At 49.9% G+C, this 13,165-nt stretch overlaps 4 protein-coding genes and 1 non-coding gene across 5 annotated transcripts; 4 read left to right on the forward strand and 1 right to left on the reverse strand.

The window, feature by feature from the left end:
* Positions 1–440: 440 nt before the first annotated feature.
* Positions 441–1,999, forward strand: ColSpa_01381 (uncharacterized protein; the record flags this gene model as incomplete). The annotated part of the gene is made up of 2 exons (XM_049267593.1): positions 441–1,054; positions 1,120–1,999. The coding sequence occupies 2 exons, from the start codon at positions 441–443 to the stop codon at positions 1,997–1,999; spliced, it is 1,494 nt and encodes a 497-aa protein (XP_049123550.1).
* A 3,989-nt stretch (positions 2,000–5,988) lies between these two features.
* On the forward strand, positions 5,989–7,242 carry ColSpa_01382 (uncharacterized protein; the record flags this gene model as incomplete). Its single annotated transcript, XM_049267594.1, has 2 exons — positions 5,989–6,890; positions 6,942–7,242. The coding sequence occupies 2 exons, from the start codon at positions 5,989–5,991 to the stop codon at positions 7,240–7,242; spliced, it is 1,203 nt and encodes a 400-aa protein (XP_049123551.1).
* Positions 7,243–9,697: 2,455 nt separating this feature from the next.
* On the forward strand, positions 9,698–9,787 carry ColSpa_tRNA_034. Its single transcript is given in 2 exon segments — positions 9,698–9,734; positions 9,753–9,787. It is a non-coding gene; the product is annotated as a tRNA-Gln (tRNA).
* Positions 9,788–11,671: 1,884 nt separating this feature from the next.
* ColSpa_01383 (uncharacterized protein) lies at positions 11,672–12,101 on the forward strand (the record flags this gene model as incomplete). Its single annotated transcript, XM_049267595.1, is given in 3 exon segments — positions 11,672–11,683; positions 11,700–11,886; positions 11,926–12,101. The coding sequence occupies 3 exon segments, from the start codon at positions 11,672–11,674 to the stop codon at positions 12,099–12,101; spliced, it is 375 nt and encodes a 124-aa protein (XP_049123552.1).
* A 215-nt stretch (positions 12,102–12,316) lies between these two features.
* On the reverse strand, positions 12,317–13,099 carry ColSpa_01384 (uncharacterized protein; the record flags this gene model as incomplete). Its single annotated transcript, XM_049267596.1, has 1 exon — positions 12,317–13,099. One exon carries the CDS (start codon positions 13,097–13,099, stop codon positions 12,317–12,319), a length of 783 nt encoding a protein of 260 aa, XP_049123553.1.
* Between the last annotated feature and the right edge of the window lie 66 nt (positions 13,100–13,165).

Consider the following 13,165-nt stretch of genomic DNA (forward strand, 5'->3'; position numbering starts at 1 on the left):
CAGTTTTCTAGGGACCCTGCTCGTAGTCTTCCGGCGGGTTTGTGGATATCAAACCAAAGTATACTGGGCTGCAGAACATTCAAAAACGAAATGTCTTCCCCAGTCTCCCGACGATATCAAATCCTGGCTTGATGCTTTAGATTAACTTTACCTCAAAACCAGCACCAGCACAATGCTGCCGCGACTTCTTGCCCTGCTATGGACATTTCCCCTGTTCTGTACTTTCACTGCGGGTCAGGCTCCAGTTGAGTTGGCAGTGCGAAGCAGCCCTGGTAGAACAGCCTCAGAAACCTTGCGGACTATCCAGCGACGTCTTTACAATGCTGGGGTCGAAGGAAGAGAGACCAAGTTCAGTAACAGCACATCGTTGGACCGAAGCTTTGATAATGCAGTTCTCTTCAGATTGTAAAGCCCTCCCCGCATCGGTGCTGCCTAGAAGCATGATTGCTGACATTCCCCATCAACGAAGTGAACAGTCAGGAAAAGCAGGGAGTGTTAATGTCACGCTAGAAGGCGGCATCAACATCGTCTGCGCAAAATGCTACATCAAGGGCAAGGCCAGCGCTCATCTCACCATCGATGGAACTTTCAATGCGACCCAAGTAGTCAAGGACATTGGGAACGAATTTGTAGAGACCTTTGACAACATCACAACGTACGCCAAGGACTACGTGTCCGGGGTCGCAAACAAACTAGCTGACGGTCTGGACGCCGACGATTTTGACTTTCCGCCCCTGAATATCACTTTTGACGTCGGTATTCCTGACTTCCCGTCAGCGAGCCTTGGGTTCGGATTCGACGACTTGGAGCTTTACATGCAACTGGACACTACACTTTCTGCTGGCTTGTCGTACACTCTTAACTTGTACAGCTCGACGACCCCTCTGGGGTCAAAGATTGGTGATGACTTGATGCTTGGGGTTGTGTTCGCAATTGATCTTATCTTGAGCGTGGAGAGCGAGGTCCAAATGAGCAGCGGGTTCCATATTCGGATGGACGACAGCATTGGTTTCGACATTGCCTTGTTCTCCAAGAACGTTTCGAGCGTAAACTTGTAAGTGTCATCTTTCCCCATGAGTAGCGACCTACTGGAGTTATGTGGCTTATCACAAATCATAGCAACGGCGGTCAGTTCGAGTTCTTGCCAGTCATCATCGAAAGCGCGGGCGTAGTGCTCAAAGCCGTCCTTCGAGTTGGTGTCAGCGCTGGCATCGAGCTTTCTTCTCCAGTCGACAGCAAAGAAGTTGAGCTCTTCAACAACAACTTCACGATACCAGGTGCTTCCGCCGGAATCCAAGTCGGCATTTTTGCCAACATTGCCGAGCTCAGCACCAATGTCACTGCACTTCCGACGCCCGACGAGGACGGCTGTCTTCTTCGTGCCGTCAACGCATACCAGTTTGCCCTGGGCGCGGCAGCCGGAGCGTCGGTGCAGATTGGAAATCGCGTTTGGGGTCCCGTGCCAAGCACCCAGATCCCGATTTTCTACACAACTCTCGCGGATGGCTGCGCCATCCGTCGGGAACCCTCGACTATAGTAGCTAGCGTATCCGCGACGCCAACCAAGGCTAAGAGAGACGAGGAGCTGACGACGACAACATTGAGCAAGAAGGTGACCTACACGGCCATTGAGTGCTTAACAACGGGTTTCGTCAACTGTCCGCCTCAGCTTCAGAGCCTGAAGAAGTTTGTCGCGACCGAGACTTTTGTCACAGCTGTGGCCTCAGGAGTGGACGCTACATTTCCAACGGCAACTCAAGCCGCGGTGCAAAAGGTTGTCAACTTCGGATCCGACGCTCAGTCTTTGATATCCACCAGTGGATCCCCGAAGGTGTTCACTCCTCCTCCTCCTTCTACTTCTACTCCGTCTGCCACTGGCACCAGCCCTGCAGAGGTATTTGAAGGTAAAATTGGAGGAGTTGACAAGAAGATCATCATTGGGGTCAGCGTCGGCGTTGGTGTCGTCGTTCTAGCTGGTATCATTGGTGCTTGCGTGTAAGTCCCCCTTGTGACCGTCAGATCTGGTCGATGCTAACTCATCTGGTGGTTATAGATATTGGCAGCGAAGACGTAGATACACATCTGTTACGAGAATAGACGGACCTATCGCCTATTCGCAGGAATCACGGCCGCTGGGCCCATACGAGAATGGCATGGAATACAAAGAACCTCAAGTCAATATACATGTAAGGCTATGAGGTCGGGCTTGGATAAAAAGAATTGATCATCTTGAAACATCTTTGGCTAGATCTTAGCCCGTGATCTGTACAGATTTAAGGAAATCTTCTACATCCTGCAGCAATATCTCCGGTTGCTCAAGAGCAGCAAAGTGGCCTCCCTGTTGTTGTGTCAGCACCCCACAGGTGATATAGATGGAGATCTCAGATATACAAGATGCCTACCTTGTCGTGCGAACGATATTGCTTCAGGTTCGGGTAAACCTTCTCAGCCCAAAGCTTTGGCATGAAGCTGAGCTCACTGTGAAAGGCCGAGTACGCCAAAGGAGTTTCTTTCGATGTCGCGATCTTGATGGGTTTTCCGGTAGTCATGTTCTCGGCCATTGGACGGTATGGATAGATGCTCCTCGGGAAGGTAGACGTAAACCAGTAGAGGCTAACCAATTCAAGTATTGTCTCCAACTGAAGAGGAAAACGTGGGTCTACCCATTCCAAGTACTTCTCTCCGATCCTATAATCATTCATGCGTAAGTACTGAGCGCTGTTTGAGGTATGTTGGTAGCTTAATCTCACCAAGCCAGCAAAGCCAGTGGGCTCGCAGACAAAACCAAACCGATAGTCGCAGGTCTCAATCCATGTTCCAAGGCATACGAGGTTCCTGTTGAGCGCCAGGTCGCCATCTTTTGCAAAAGTTGAAGTTCTTGCTGTGGAAGCGCATCGGGGCTGCCAACTTCGTCCTCTGCTCCTGGGAAAAGCATGTTCACTGAAGTTTCGTCAGCAACAGTTCCGAGATCCCCAACTGATATGACTCACGATGAAATGCTTTGCATTCCTTGTACGCAGACATGTACCTGGCCATGAAACTTCCAACATCGCCGCCTTGAGCGGCGTAGCCTCCGCCAAATCCCAAATCCAGCATCAACTGATGGAGTGAGGCAGCCACTGCTTCCTGACGCGTCTCCTTGTCCAGGGGGATCGAGCCCGACGAGAGTCCATACCCAGGTAGCGACGGTACAATAACGTGATACGGCAGGGTGTTCGGAGTGTATTTGTTTACCAGCAAATCAAGTATCGGGAAGAACTCTAGAAACGAGCCCGGCCAGCCGTGCATGAAAATGATGGGAACTGCGTCCTTTTTGCTCGAGAAAAGACCTGTAAAGTGCATCTCCACAGTTCCCAGTTCTGAATTCTCAACTTTGGACTTGAAGTTTGGGAATGAGTTGATGCGGTCTTCCTGCTTCCTCCAGTCAAACTTGAGCCAGGCGTCTTTGGCATTGATGAGCCATTCACGGGTGGTGCCAAAAGCTCCACCATCTTGCTTGTTATACCAGGTCTCCGGGCCGATTTTGGACAACTTCAAGAGCTGCTTAAAATCATCCAGATCTTGGTCCGGGACTCGAAGTGTGAACTTCTCAGGTGACTTGAGAACCCCGCTGGGGAGGTTGCCGAATGCTTGCGCCATGGTTTGGTGAGATGGTAAAGTTGTGAATAATGCTATGTTGAAAGACAAACAATTCTTGAGGTAAAGAAGATGAATTTGCCTGCGAGGTTTTTCTGAGCTTCACATAATGGGCACAGTCGACTTTATCGGGACTGGGACACAAGATGAGGCGCCAATTAGGAGCATCCCCGCAGCGGACTTGGCCAGCGCCGCAAAACTCTCCTTCAACAGACCACCAGTGACATCCTTCACAAAAGTGGCCTCAACCACAACATTCAATGCTCCGTTCAGAAGACCCCGCGGGACGGGGTGGAGACACCTCGGCAAACGGAGTGGTCGGATCTCGCAAAAGTCCGTTTCTCGCTGGGATGAGAGACAGATTGTATGCACGCACGCCGCTTAGGCCCCCGAAGGATACGACCATTTCTCGTCTGATAAATCAATGACATCCAGTGTCGTAACATGATGCGGTAGTGTGGGTCTCATGTCGGAGTGTCGAGATACCGTTGTGTCCTACTAGCGGGCTCGGCAACCCCGATTTGGCATCGATGGCTCACGAAACCGAGTCCGCCAAGTCCTAACGGGCAACATTCAATTGGCGACTTCTCCTACGGTTCACGTAATCATTGCCAACTTCCTAGCACGTTGCATTCAAGTCGACGCTTTTGCTGCTCAGTCATTGTGCATACACTCCGGGGATGACTAATCATTCAAAAATAGAATTATACGTCGATCGATTGAACTCTCAGAGCGAATGCTCAGCAGACTTTGTCAAACTAACCCTTGTGCTGGCATTGTCATGCAAGTCTGGAATCAAAGGTCTTTCGAAGCTTGCATCCAGTGAAGCCACTTCAACAGCTGTTGGCTAGCGTACAATAATGACTACGTGAACCAACTGATTGTTGAACATTCCTGTTGCATGCTACTGAAGTCAAAAAGTTTAAAGCGTTGAAGTTGTTCCAATATCATATGTATACCATTCTGTACGGAGTATCGTCGTATGATCTGGCGTTCTAATTGATATTCGTATTACGGCCGTATGTGCCAGTTGTTGTGAAGACCTGTCCGTCAACAATTGACTTGAACGTAAATTGCAGAGCACTTCCAGAACTAACAGGGCCCCTTCATGAATAGTTCACGGTACTGTTGATAGGGGTTATGCGGGCCACCTGCAGTGGTTCGAGACCTGTTAGCGGCTCGGCAACTTCAATGACACGGTTCAAAATTAGGAATAAAAATTATGTACGATACGAAAGGGCAATGCATGGAGCAGACCGATTACAAACCTTGTAGTTAAAGATCCAAGGGAATACGTTTTGGGGCTGCCTTAACTGCGGTTTAATTGACATAAGACAGTTCGTCAAGCTAAAGTTGGCATTTCCGGACGAGCTATTGTCTTCTTAGTCATTGCTTCAAGGTTACCTGCACTCCTCCCTGATTGACAGCCTTGTAGCAATCACACTTGGTGTATGAGTTATCCTCTAGTTCTTTTCACCCTAATTATAGCATAGTTTTGCGTCCAACCATGTCAAGAAATTTCCGCAGAAAAGGACTTTGACGTGTCGTTTGTCCAGACCCTGAATGCAATGTTGATTAATAATGTTCGACCCTGCACAAAGCATCCGGATGAAGTAAGAAAACACGCAAGTTTTCTTGCAATTAGAAGGCCGCCTTTCACGGCTCGCTGCCGGGATTAAAGAAGCTTCAGCTAACATAGCGTTCCGGTGTATGTAAGAGGCACTTATCCATATTTGGAAGTAGGCACAATAATTGCAGGCCATCCAACTAATCCATAACACCAGCATATTAATCTTGGTTTTGCTCATGCTAACATATAAGCTAGTGTCATTTGGCACTCTCATACTGCTGAACTCGCAGCTTGTATTTTACAATGCTCCCTAATCTTTGTCAACATAATTCTGCGGATTGTGAATTTTTTGTACGGAGAAGATGCCGGGATTGATCCCGCTCATGATTGAGGTAGCCCGGGATCAGCCGCTAGGCTGCTCAACCCCACACATTAGACCTTCATACGCAGCTGGCATACCCCTTACATACATGGGTCTCTTGAGGCCCAACGAGAGACCTGTCAGATTTCTCGTGCTTGTCTAGGTAGTATCTCACATACACATGCAAGGCCATCCGCTATCCTTACCATGGTCGGGAGAAGTCCCGGGGTTATTAAATGATATTGGGCCCAATGGTTTATCGGTACCACAGGGAAAGCAAAGCATGGAAGAGAGGAGACGGGTACAGTCTAATTAGCGGGCAAGACTCCTCAAGCTTAAGAGAGCGGCCTTCATCGAACCCTCGTTTGTAAATCTATAGTCCAAGTTACTCAAGACCTCTTTCAAACCTCTTGAAGACAACATGAAGTTCAGCAGCTTTCACTGTCAATTTCTTGCCCTCTCGGGGTCCTTTTTATTGGCATCTCAAGCGAGCGCAACTTCTGTATTCAAGCACCCAGGACTGCTGCATACGGCCAATGACTTCCAACGTATTACGGGCTTCCTCGCTGCTAACAAGGAACCATGGACCACCGGCCGAAACAAGCTCGCAACTCGCGCCAACGCCGCCTATACTCCAAATTCTAAGGAGACCGTATGCCGCGGCGGCGCTGGCCGTGAATGCAACCCGGAAAACTATGCATCTCTCTTCCGCGACGCAGCTGCCGCATACGCTAACGCTGTTTATTGGAAGATAACCGGCAATGAATCACACGCAAATGCATCGGCCAGAATCCTAGACAGTTGGAGCAGCTCGCTCAAGTACATCAACGGTTCTTCAGACAAGTTCCTCGCAAGTGGCATCTACGGCTACCAACTCGCGAACGCAGCCGAGATACTTCGGGAATGGAGCGCATGGAACGGCCTTCCTGCGGCGATCAAGATGCTGCAGAGCATATTCTACCCTATGAACCACGATTTTCTCATCAAACACAATGGCGCTGTCATCGACCACTACTGGGCGAATTGGGACCTTGCGAACATATGCACCATGCAGGCTATTGGCATTCTGTCGGATAACAGAACCATGTATGACGAGGCAGTCAACTACTTTCAGAATGGAGCAGGCAACGGCGCCATCAAAATTGCTATCTGGAAGTTGCACGATGAGCCTGGTTCGAATAAAACTCTCGGCCAAGGCCAGGAAGCCGGGCGTGATCAGGGTCATGCTCTGCTGGACTTTGCACTTCTCGGCGTCTTTGCTCAGCAGTCGTACAACCAAGGTGACGATTTGTTTGCCTATCTTGACAACAGAATACTTACGGGGTATTTCTCTCTGTGCGCAGTAATTATGGCCATGACTAACGAGTAATCAAGCGCGGAATACGCCGCAAAGTACAACCTTGGATACGACGTTCCCTTTACGAATTTGACTAACAGCCAGGGGACCGCGACGGCCATCAGCGACAATGGGCGAGGACAATTTCGGCCAATATGGGAGCTTCTTTACGCTCAATACGGCGTCATCAAGGGTCTGAATGCTTCTTGGACTGAGTCGATGCGTGACCTCGTCGTTGAGAACGCCGGGGGTGCGGAGGGTGGTGGTGGAGATTACGGCCCGAACAGCGGCGGATACGACCAGTTAGGGTTTGGAACTCTTCTCTACAGACTCGAATAAGGCTCATACCGTGTATAGTCAAGAAACTATGCAAAATCATTTTCTCCCGTGTTGTCTTACCATGTTGATAACTGGTAGCTGAAGGACTATATCAGGCCTTCTGTTTCTCTCGTTTAGCTAGTTTCATATATCTATGTCCATTCTGAAGGGGCCTCGCTATCCATTCCCCGGAATCTCATGTCGTGCTACAGACTAAGCGTTAATCAATCTTCAAATTGGCCCAAGGAACGCTCGTAAATGTTGATAATCTGTCTACCAAGTCACATATATGAGTCTATTGCAAAGACACCAAACTCAGCCGTAAAAGAAATGATATGAATCCAAGGTCTTACAAGAATGGGTTCGAAATTGTCTAACGTTGGTCAAATGCCTCGACCATCAAGGGTACCTAGCCAGCACAGATTAGACCTCCCCAACTTGTATGGTTCGACCCTGTCAGTTGACTCTCGGGCTCGATAGTCTGCTTCGCTTTAGTTATCCACGGCGCCTTCAACTTCTTTTTCACTACATAGTGGTAGCATCAGAGATGTCCCACATTGGGTTCGGCGCCGTAACATCGCGCTCGTATTGAAAAATAGTGCTCCAAGGCCCATTCACAAGCATTACCTCACACCGGAACCACTTCGGGTCATAAGTCACCGTCTGGTTCAGATTGAACTTAGCTGTGTAGTTGGCACCTTTCAAGAGCAAGTTGGCCCCCCTGGCTGTAGAGATCGAGGCCTTGAATTTGAGCTACGAGTTCGGCCTGGGCTGCCCAACCGATGCCTGTCATAGCGTGATGCTCTTGGTGTCAGTCTCAAGTATCCAAAAGTGAAGGCTGTAGCACGGTGGGCCTACTCTGATCATGTCTGGACTGATAGTTTTGGCCCAGGCTCAGACGTGGAGCACAGCCTGACGCAGGGATTGTTCAAGTACTCATTAATGGCGTATTTGCAGAAAGTGACAGCGTCCAGACAGGCCGCGAAGCTGAGGAGATTTTGGATACTAGCCATGCCGTAGTAGGCCTGACCAATAAGAATTGACTGCTGCGAAAAGAGCCAAGAGAGTTGTATACTGGAATCAGAGCCGCCCTGCTAGCGTGCTCCCGCTTCCGTCCAATTCCCCTCACAGCGCATGATCTCTACAACGTTGACTAAGAGATGGCCCTGTAAGTCCGACGGGAAGCGACCGATTGGTGACGATGGTGGCAACTAGGGTGGAACCCCAAATATCCAGGATGGTCGTACTGAAATTCCAGTGCGCATTGTCGCGGGTGATGTACCACATGAGCGTATCCTGCCACGTCACGCGGGAATCAGAGGTGGATGAAGAGTATTCACTGACGCTGCCTCGTCAAATGACAGTCTTCAGCCCCTTCATCTCGTAGGTTTCCTGGCTGTAGCTTTCCTTGCTGAAGACCTCGTAGGTCGGTGCTCAAGGATCTTGTGTAGGCCCTTGAGATACTTCAAGATTCCGTCTGCCTGTGAGACGGGCATGAGCGGATAGACTGGTCTGAAGACTCCTGGAATGTCGGCCACGGTTGCAGGGCCTGGCTGAACCAGTAAGATTGCCAGTGGCAGAAGCAAAAGAGGCAGAGAGCGCTGGTTAGCATCAGCATCGGAAACAAGTCTTGCGGCAGAGGCTGGGGCTACTCACTTGGATTGCGCGAAACCGGCAGCGCAACAGGTGGAAACACCCGAAGCCGTACTTATTTGAACGCAAGCTTCATGTCGCCAGCGCTCTCACATCACTGCATAACATACGCATGAGGCCGTGTGAGGTTTTCATAGTCCCGTCTTTTGCCTGTCTAAAGTTCATCATTGTCAGGGCCAGGGGAGGTTGGGGGCCAGGAATGCAACAGTAAGATTTAACACCCTAAGCTATGCTCAGAAAAGAATTAAGTCGGGAGGTGAGCAGAGTGAAGGAAAATGCGGAGTTCGCAGCCGAATAGTTTGATACAAAAGAAATATGAAATAAGAGTTTCACTTTAACACTTTTTTAATAGGAATCTTAGAATTTCAAGCGGGCAAGATATCTGTCGTTCTGTGAATCAATTGGGAATGTAGCGTAGCGATCCAGACGTCCACTGTGCACACCGCATCGCGTCGTGAGAAATAGCCCTTGCGGAACATCTACCATAACTGGTTTAGACGCCCCAAGATTAATTCAGCCTTGAACATTAGAAGTGCCCAAATCTCTGGTTAAGCGGCGCCTTTGCAGTCTAGAATGCGCTTTGCCTGGCTGCAAACAATTTTCTGGAGAAGATCGCTCTGTAGCATGGCTCGAGTGGTTTTATCATGTTCGTACACCATGCAAAACAAGCATAGAATTAAAGTGTGGTTGATGACCTGGAGGTGCTCTCCGCGCCTTGGCCCCGTGTGGAGGCAAATGCATGAGTCATCGACTGTGTGTGGGCACCATGTGGATGTGTGGGTGATAGTTGTCTAAAATAGTTTGTCATTCCATCAATAACAGCGGTTGTGTAGTGTAGTGGTAATCACTCCGGATTTTGATAACATCAAAATCGCTTATTCCGGCAACCCCGGTTCGAACCCGGGCACGACCTCGTGTTTTTGCCTTTTTTCCAGCCTCGTATATAGCTTATTGGAACTCGCAATGACTGTTATCCCTCCGGTTTTTTACTTTTCACTTTTGTTGACCCATTTTCTTCCCCCACAAGCTGCATACTGCCTCGCTAGGTCCGGTTTGCCTTTGTGTCCACAACTTGAACTCCGCTTATGAAAGGTTAACACACCAAGTGCAATGCAAACAGACCAAAAGGATTACCATGCCGCCATAGACCTGAGTTTCTCGCCTTCTGAGTGATGTGATCACAAGCTTTTAGAATTAAAACCGCCCTGCCGATTGCTATCGGGTTTATATCTTCAGTCCTGGCATCCCTCCATGGCTGCCTGCACCCGATCTCTCTGTAGTATCAGGCTCGCACTCGCGATCGCCAATGGGAAGCGCCGCATTGAGGTTGTTAAGGTCAGCGCCCAGTGTCGAGTTTTGCTCCGTGACGCCTGTGGATTTTTCCTCATGTTGAGTCGCATATTGGACCGTCTCTTGCTGATCCTACCTCTGCTGCCATTTGCGACAGTTGTGATAACAACGTTTACAGAAGGATTGCTAATGGATAAAATCTGTTTGGATGAAAGAGCCTTAATGCGGAGCCTTAGTCCTGGCAATCAATGTTGATACTCAAGTAGTTGAGAGCTACACAAATACCTGAACGCACGATTTGACTAACACGCTACCTGGACGCTTTCCAGGCTCAGCACTTGTCGCTCGATTCCGCTTTCATATTACTAGATCACTTTACTAAGAGATCACGGCCTGCTATTATATGCCACTCGCACGCCGCTTGAGAGAAGCAGACCACAACCATACCACTCCATTAGCCGGGTGGTGTTCTCAACACTTCTCTAGTATACTGGAATAGGTTAGTAGTACAGTTCGTCGAATTATTCACATAATTATTATGGATGAGTAGCTGGTATTTCATTTGATAATCTGACTGGTTTTAGCTTGGAGATAAAGTGAGAAATTTCGACTGGCCTGATATAGATTTTGCCTATGGTGTCGGGGAAAGCTGCCACCTAAAGGTGTGATATACGACTTTGCTGGGCCTCGTGAGCCTCCGCGGGAAATAGGGCCCATGAGGTCTCACTTACTTTAAATTATTCGGGCTGGGGAAACTGAAAGAACAAGAAAACTCCCTGCTGGAAGAAGTAGCGGATATCTGTATAGGTGAAGGGCCAGCCGGCCGATTGATGCGCTGCCCTATCTGATGAGCCGTGATATTGGTCTTTTCATATTGGCTATTGAAGTTGGGGATGAAACCAGGCAGCGAACAGGAAGATGCGACTCATATCGCCAAGTTTGCGACTGTGTATTACCATGCGAGAGAGCTTTGGGGTCAACGAGAACCTTCCGGGGCCGACTGGGTAGAGAGTGGCGTTGAGGAGGGTGTTTGCATCATCGTCCATGTCGATAGGATAAATGGCGAGGCCGAGCAGGCCTTTAGTATTGGCGTACTTCACCCTTTCGATAATGGAATCCCGGTTCTCGAATGAGATTCATTGGTCACCGTCGTAGCTGTTCAAGACGTTAGGATTCGCAGTAGTAAGATGGAACGGAAGAGCAGGGAATTAACTTGCTTCAAATAGCTGGTCGCAGTCTTGTCATTGTAATTGCTTGCGGTCTTGCCGAATTTCTGTTGAATCTCGTCGTAGAATTAGAAGCCTGGCGTGCCGGTACATTGACCTGCCGTACCAAATCCTGCTGCTGAACATCCAATCCCCGAGCACGACGAAGTAACGGACAGCTCACAAGACCGGCCAAAGAAACCAATTCCAAGGTTGATCTGAGTAGTGGAAATTTCCTCTTTTCCAAAGAAGCCCAGCATACGGGGCTGCAAGTCCGGCCAGGTCCCCGTGACCTCGGAAAAATGGCTCTGCTGGTTCTTTGACAACCAGTTAGCCAACTTCTGGAACACTTGGCCTGGCGCGCCGATTAACAGCGCCGGCGGCAACCTTTCGTTGCGCGCGCTGTACGCACGGTATATCGAGGATACGCTGCTCATCGTTGAGAGTAACGCCGCGACCTTTGCCAGCCAAGCCAGGGCCTGGTACCAGGCTTACTATACCTCACTCAAGGCTGATGGTAAGCGAGACTGTTCCAAGTCTAACGTTGACGATCCAGCGTGGTTCAACTCGGCTTTTGGTAACAGCGGATGGGCCACCGCCGCCTGTGCCAAATTTCCGCGGCCAGGATCCGGCGGGACGGGGTGGTCTGTCTTCGGCGCCACAGGGAACCCGTCTATGACGGTCAGGGGAGACGGAACACTGGTGAATCTTACGGCTCCGACACGTATCTAAATGATATTTCGACTTGGCCTGCATTGTTATACCGATCTTTCAGAGTATTTTGTTATCTTCTTTTGTTCAGTTATCCATGAAACTTGTGTCCTTGTTTATGTACGTGACTTTACACATTTAGATAAAAATAGAACCTCACCACTCGGCAGAAAACCTCCTCTTTTACCCTCTGTTCCTGAATCAACGGCTAGCATTGGCAGTTCAGTCGTATATAACTATGTCCTTATTCTAGTCGCTTCCAACTCTCGATCCAATATTCCTTCTGGCAAAAAGTGCCCATAGAACCTACTGACGCTCCGCGACAATCCCTCGGCTCCCAGCATGCGCCCAACTAACTCCAATTTCATCCGATTCAACCAAACACGTGCTTCAGGCGACACAGGCTCCTCGCAACGTTCCCACATCTCTTCGCGTGGCTGCCAGTAGACTGCGATGAAACTCCCAAACGGGCTGTTGAAGGCGTCCTCCTCCAAGACGGCATGTGAATCCTTGTTAGGGTGGTCCTCCAAGTAGCCCAGAGCCCCCTCCCATTGCTCCTCTAGGCGGTCAATTACGATGATCCCCCAGGCGTACCATTCATCATTAATACGCTCCGGGAGAAACCACGACTTGGCATCCACTAGATCAGCAATGGTGAGACGGTTGTTCCTCTCCTGCTCAAAGTGGCGAATACATTCCTCAGCGCGGTCGCGGGGCGTCAGGAGGGCGGATTCGGTAGACGTTATGAGCGCGACGACCTCAATCCTGTCCGGTTCGTTCTCAGCTCTCCTGCGTTCGCTCATGGTGCGATCGAACATGACGCGCGCCAGCCTCCCAGCCCGGGTCGCGTTCGCGCCAGTTGCAGTGTCGTAGATGACCAGGCCAAACCGGGGCCGTTGGTCAGCGGCGTCCGGGTTTCGACTGGTTTCCAAGACGAAGAATGCCGCGAAGGTAGATGAGCCGTCATGGCTGGGGGCCGGCTGGACGATTGTTACTTCTCGGGGAGCTTTTGTGGCCATTAGCGTCCGGGGAAGCGTGGCTCCCTGCGTTTTCAGCTCCTCCAGCTCGTCACCTTCATGGTCCTC

Source organism: Colletotrichum spaethianum, assembly GCF_022836535.1.
Source record: "Colletotrichum spaethianum MAFF 239500 DNA, contig02, whole genome shotgun sequence".
NCBI lineage: Eukaryota > Fungi > Ascomycota > Sordariomycetes > Glomerellales > Glomerellaceae > Colletotrichum > Colletotrichum spaethianum.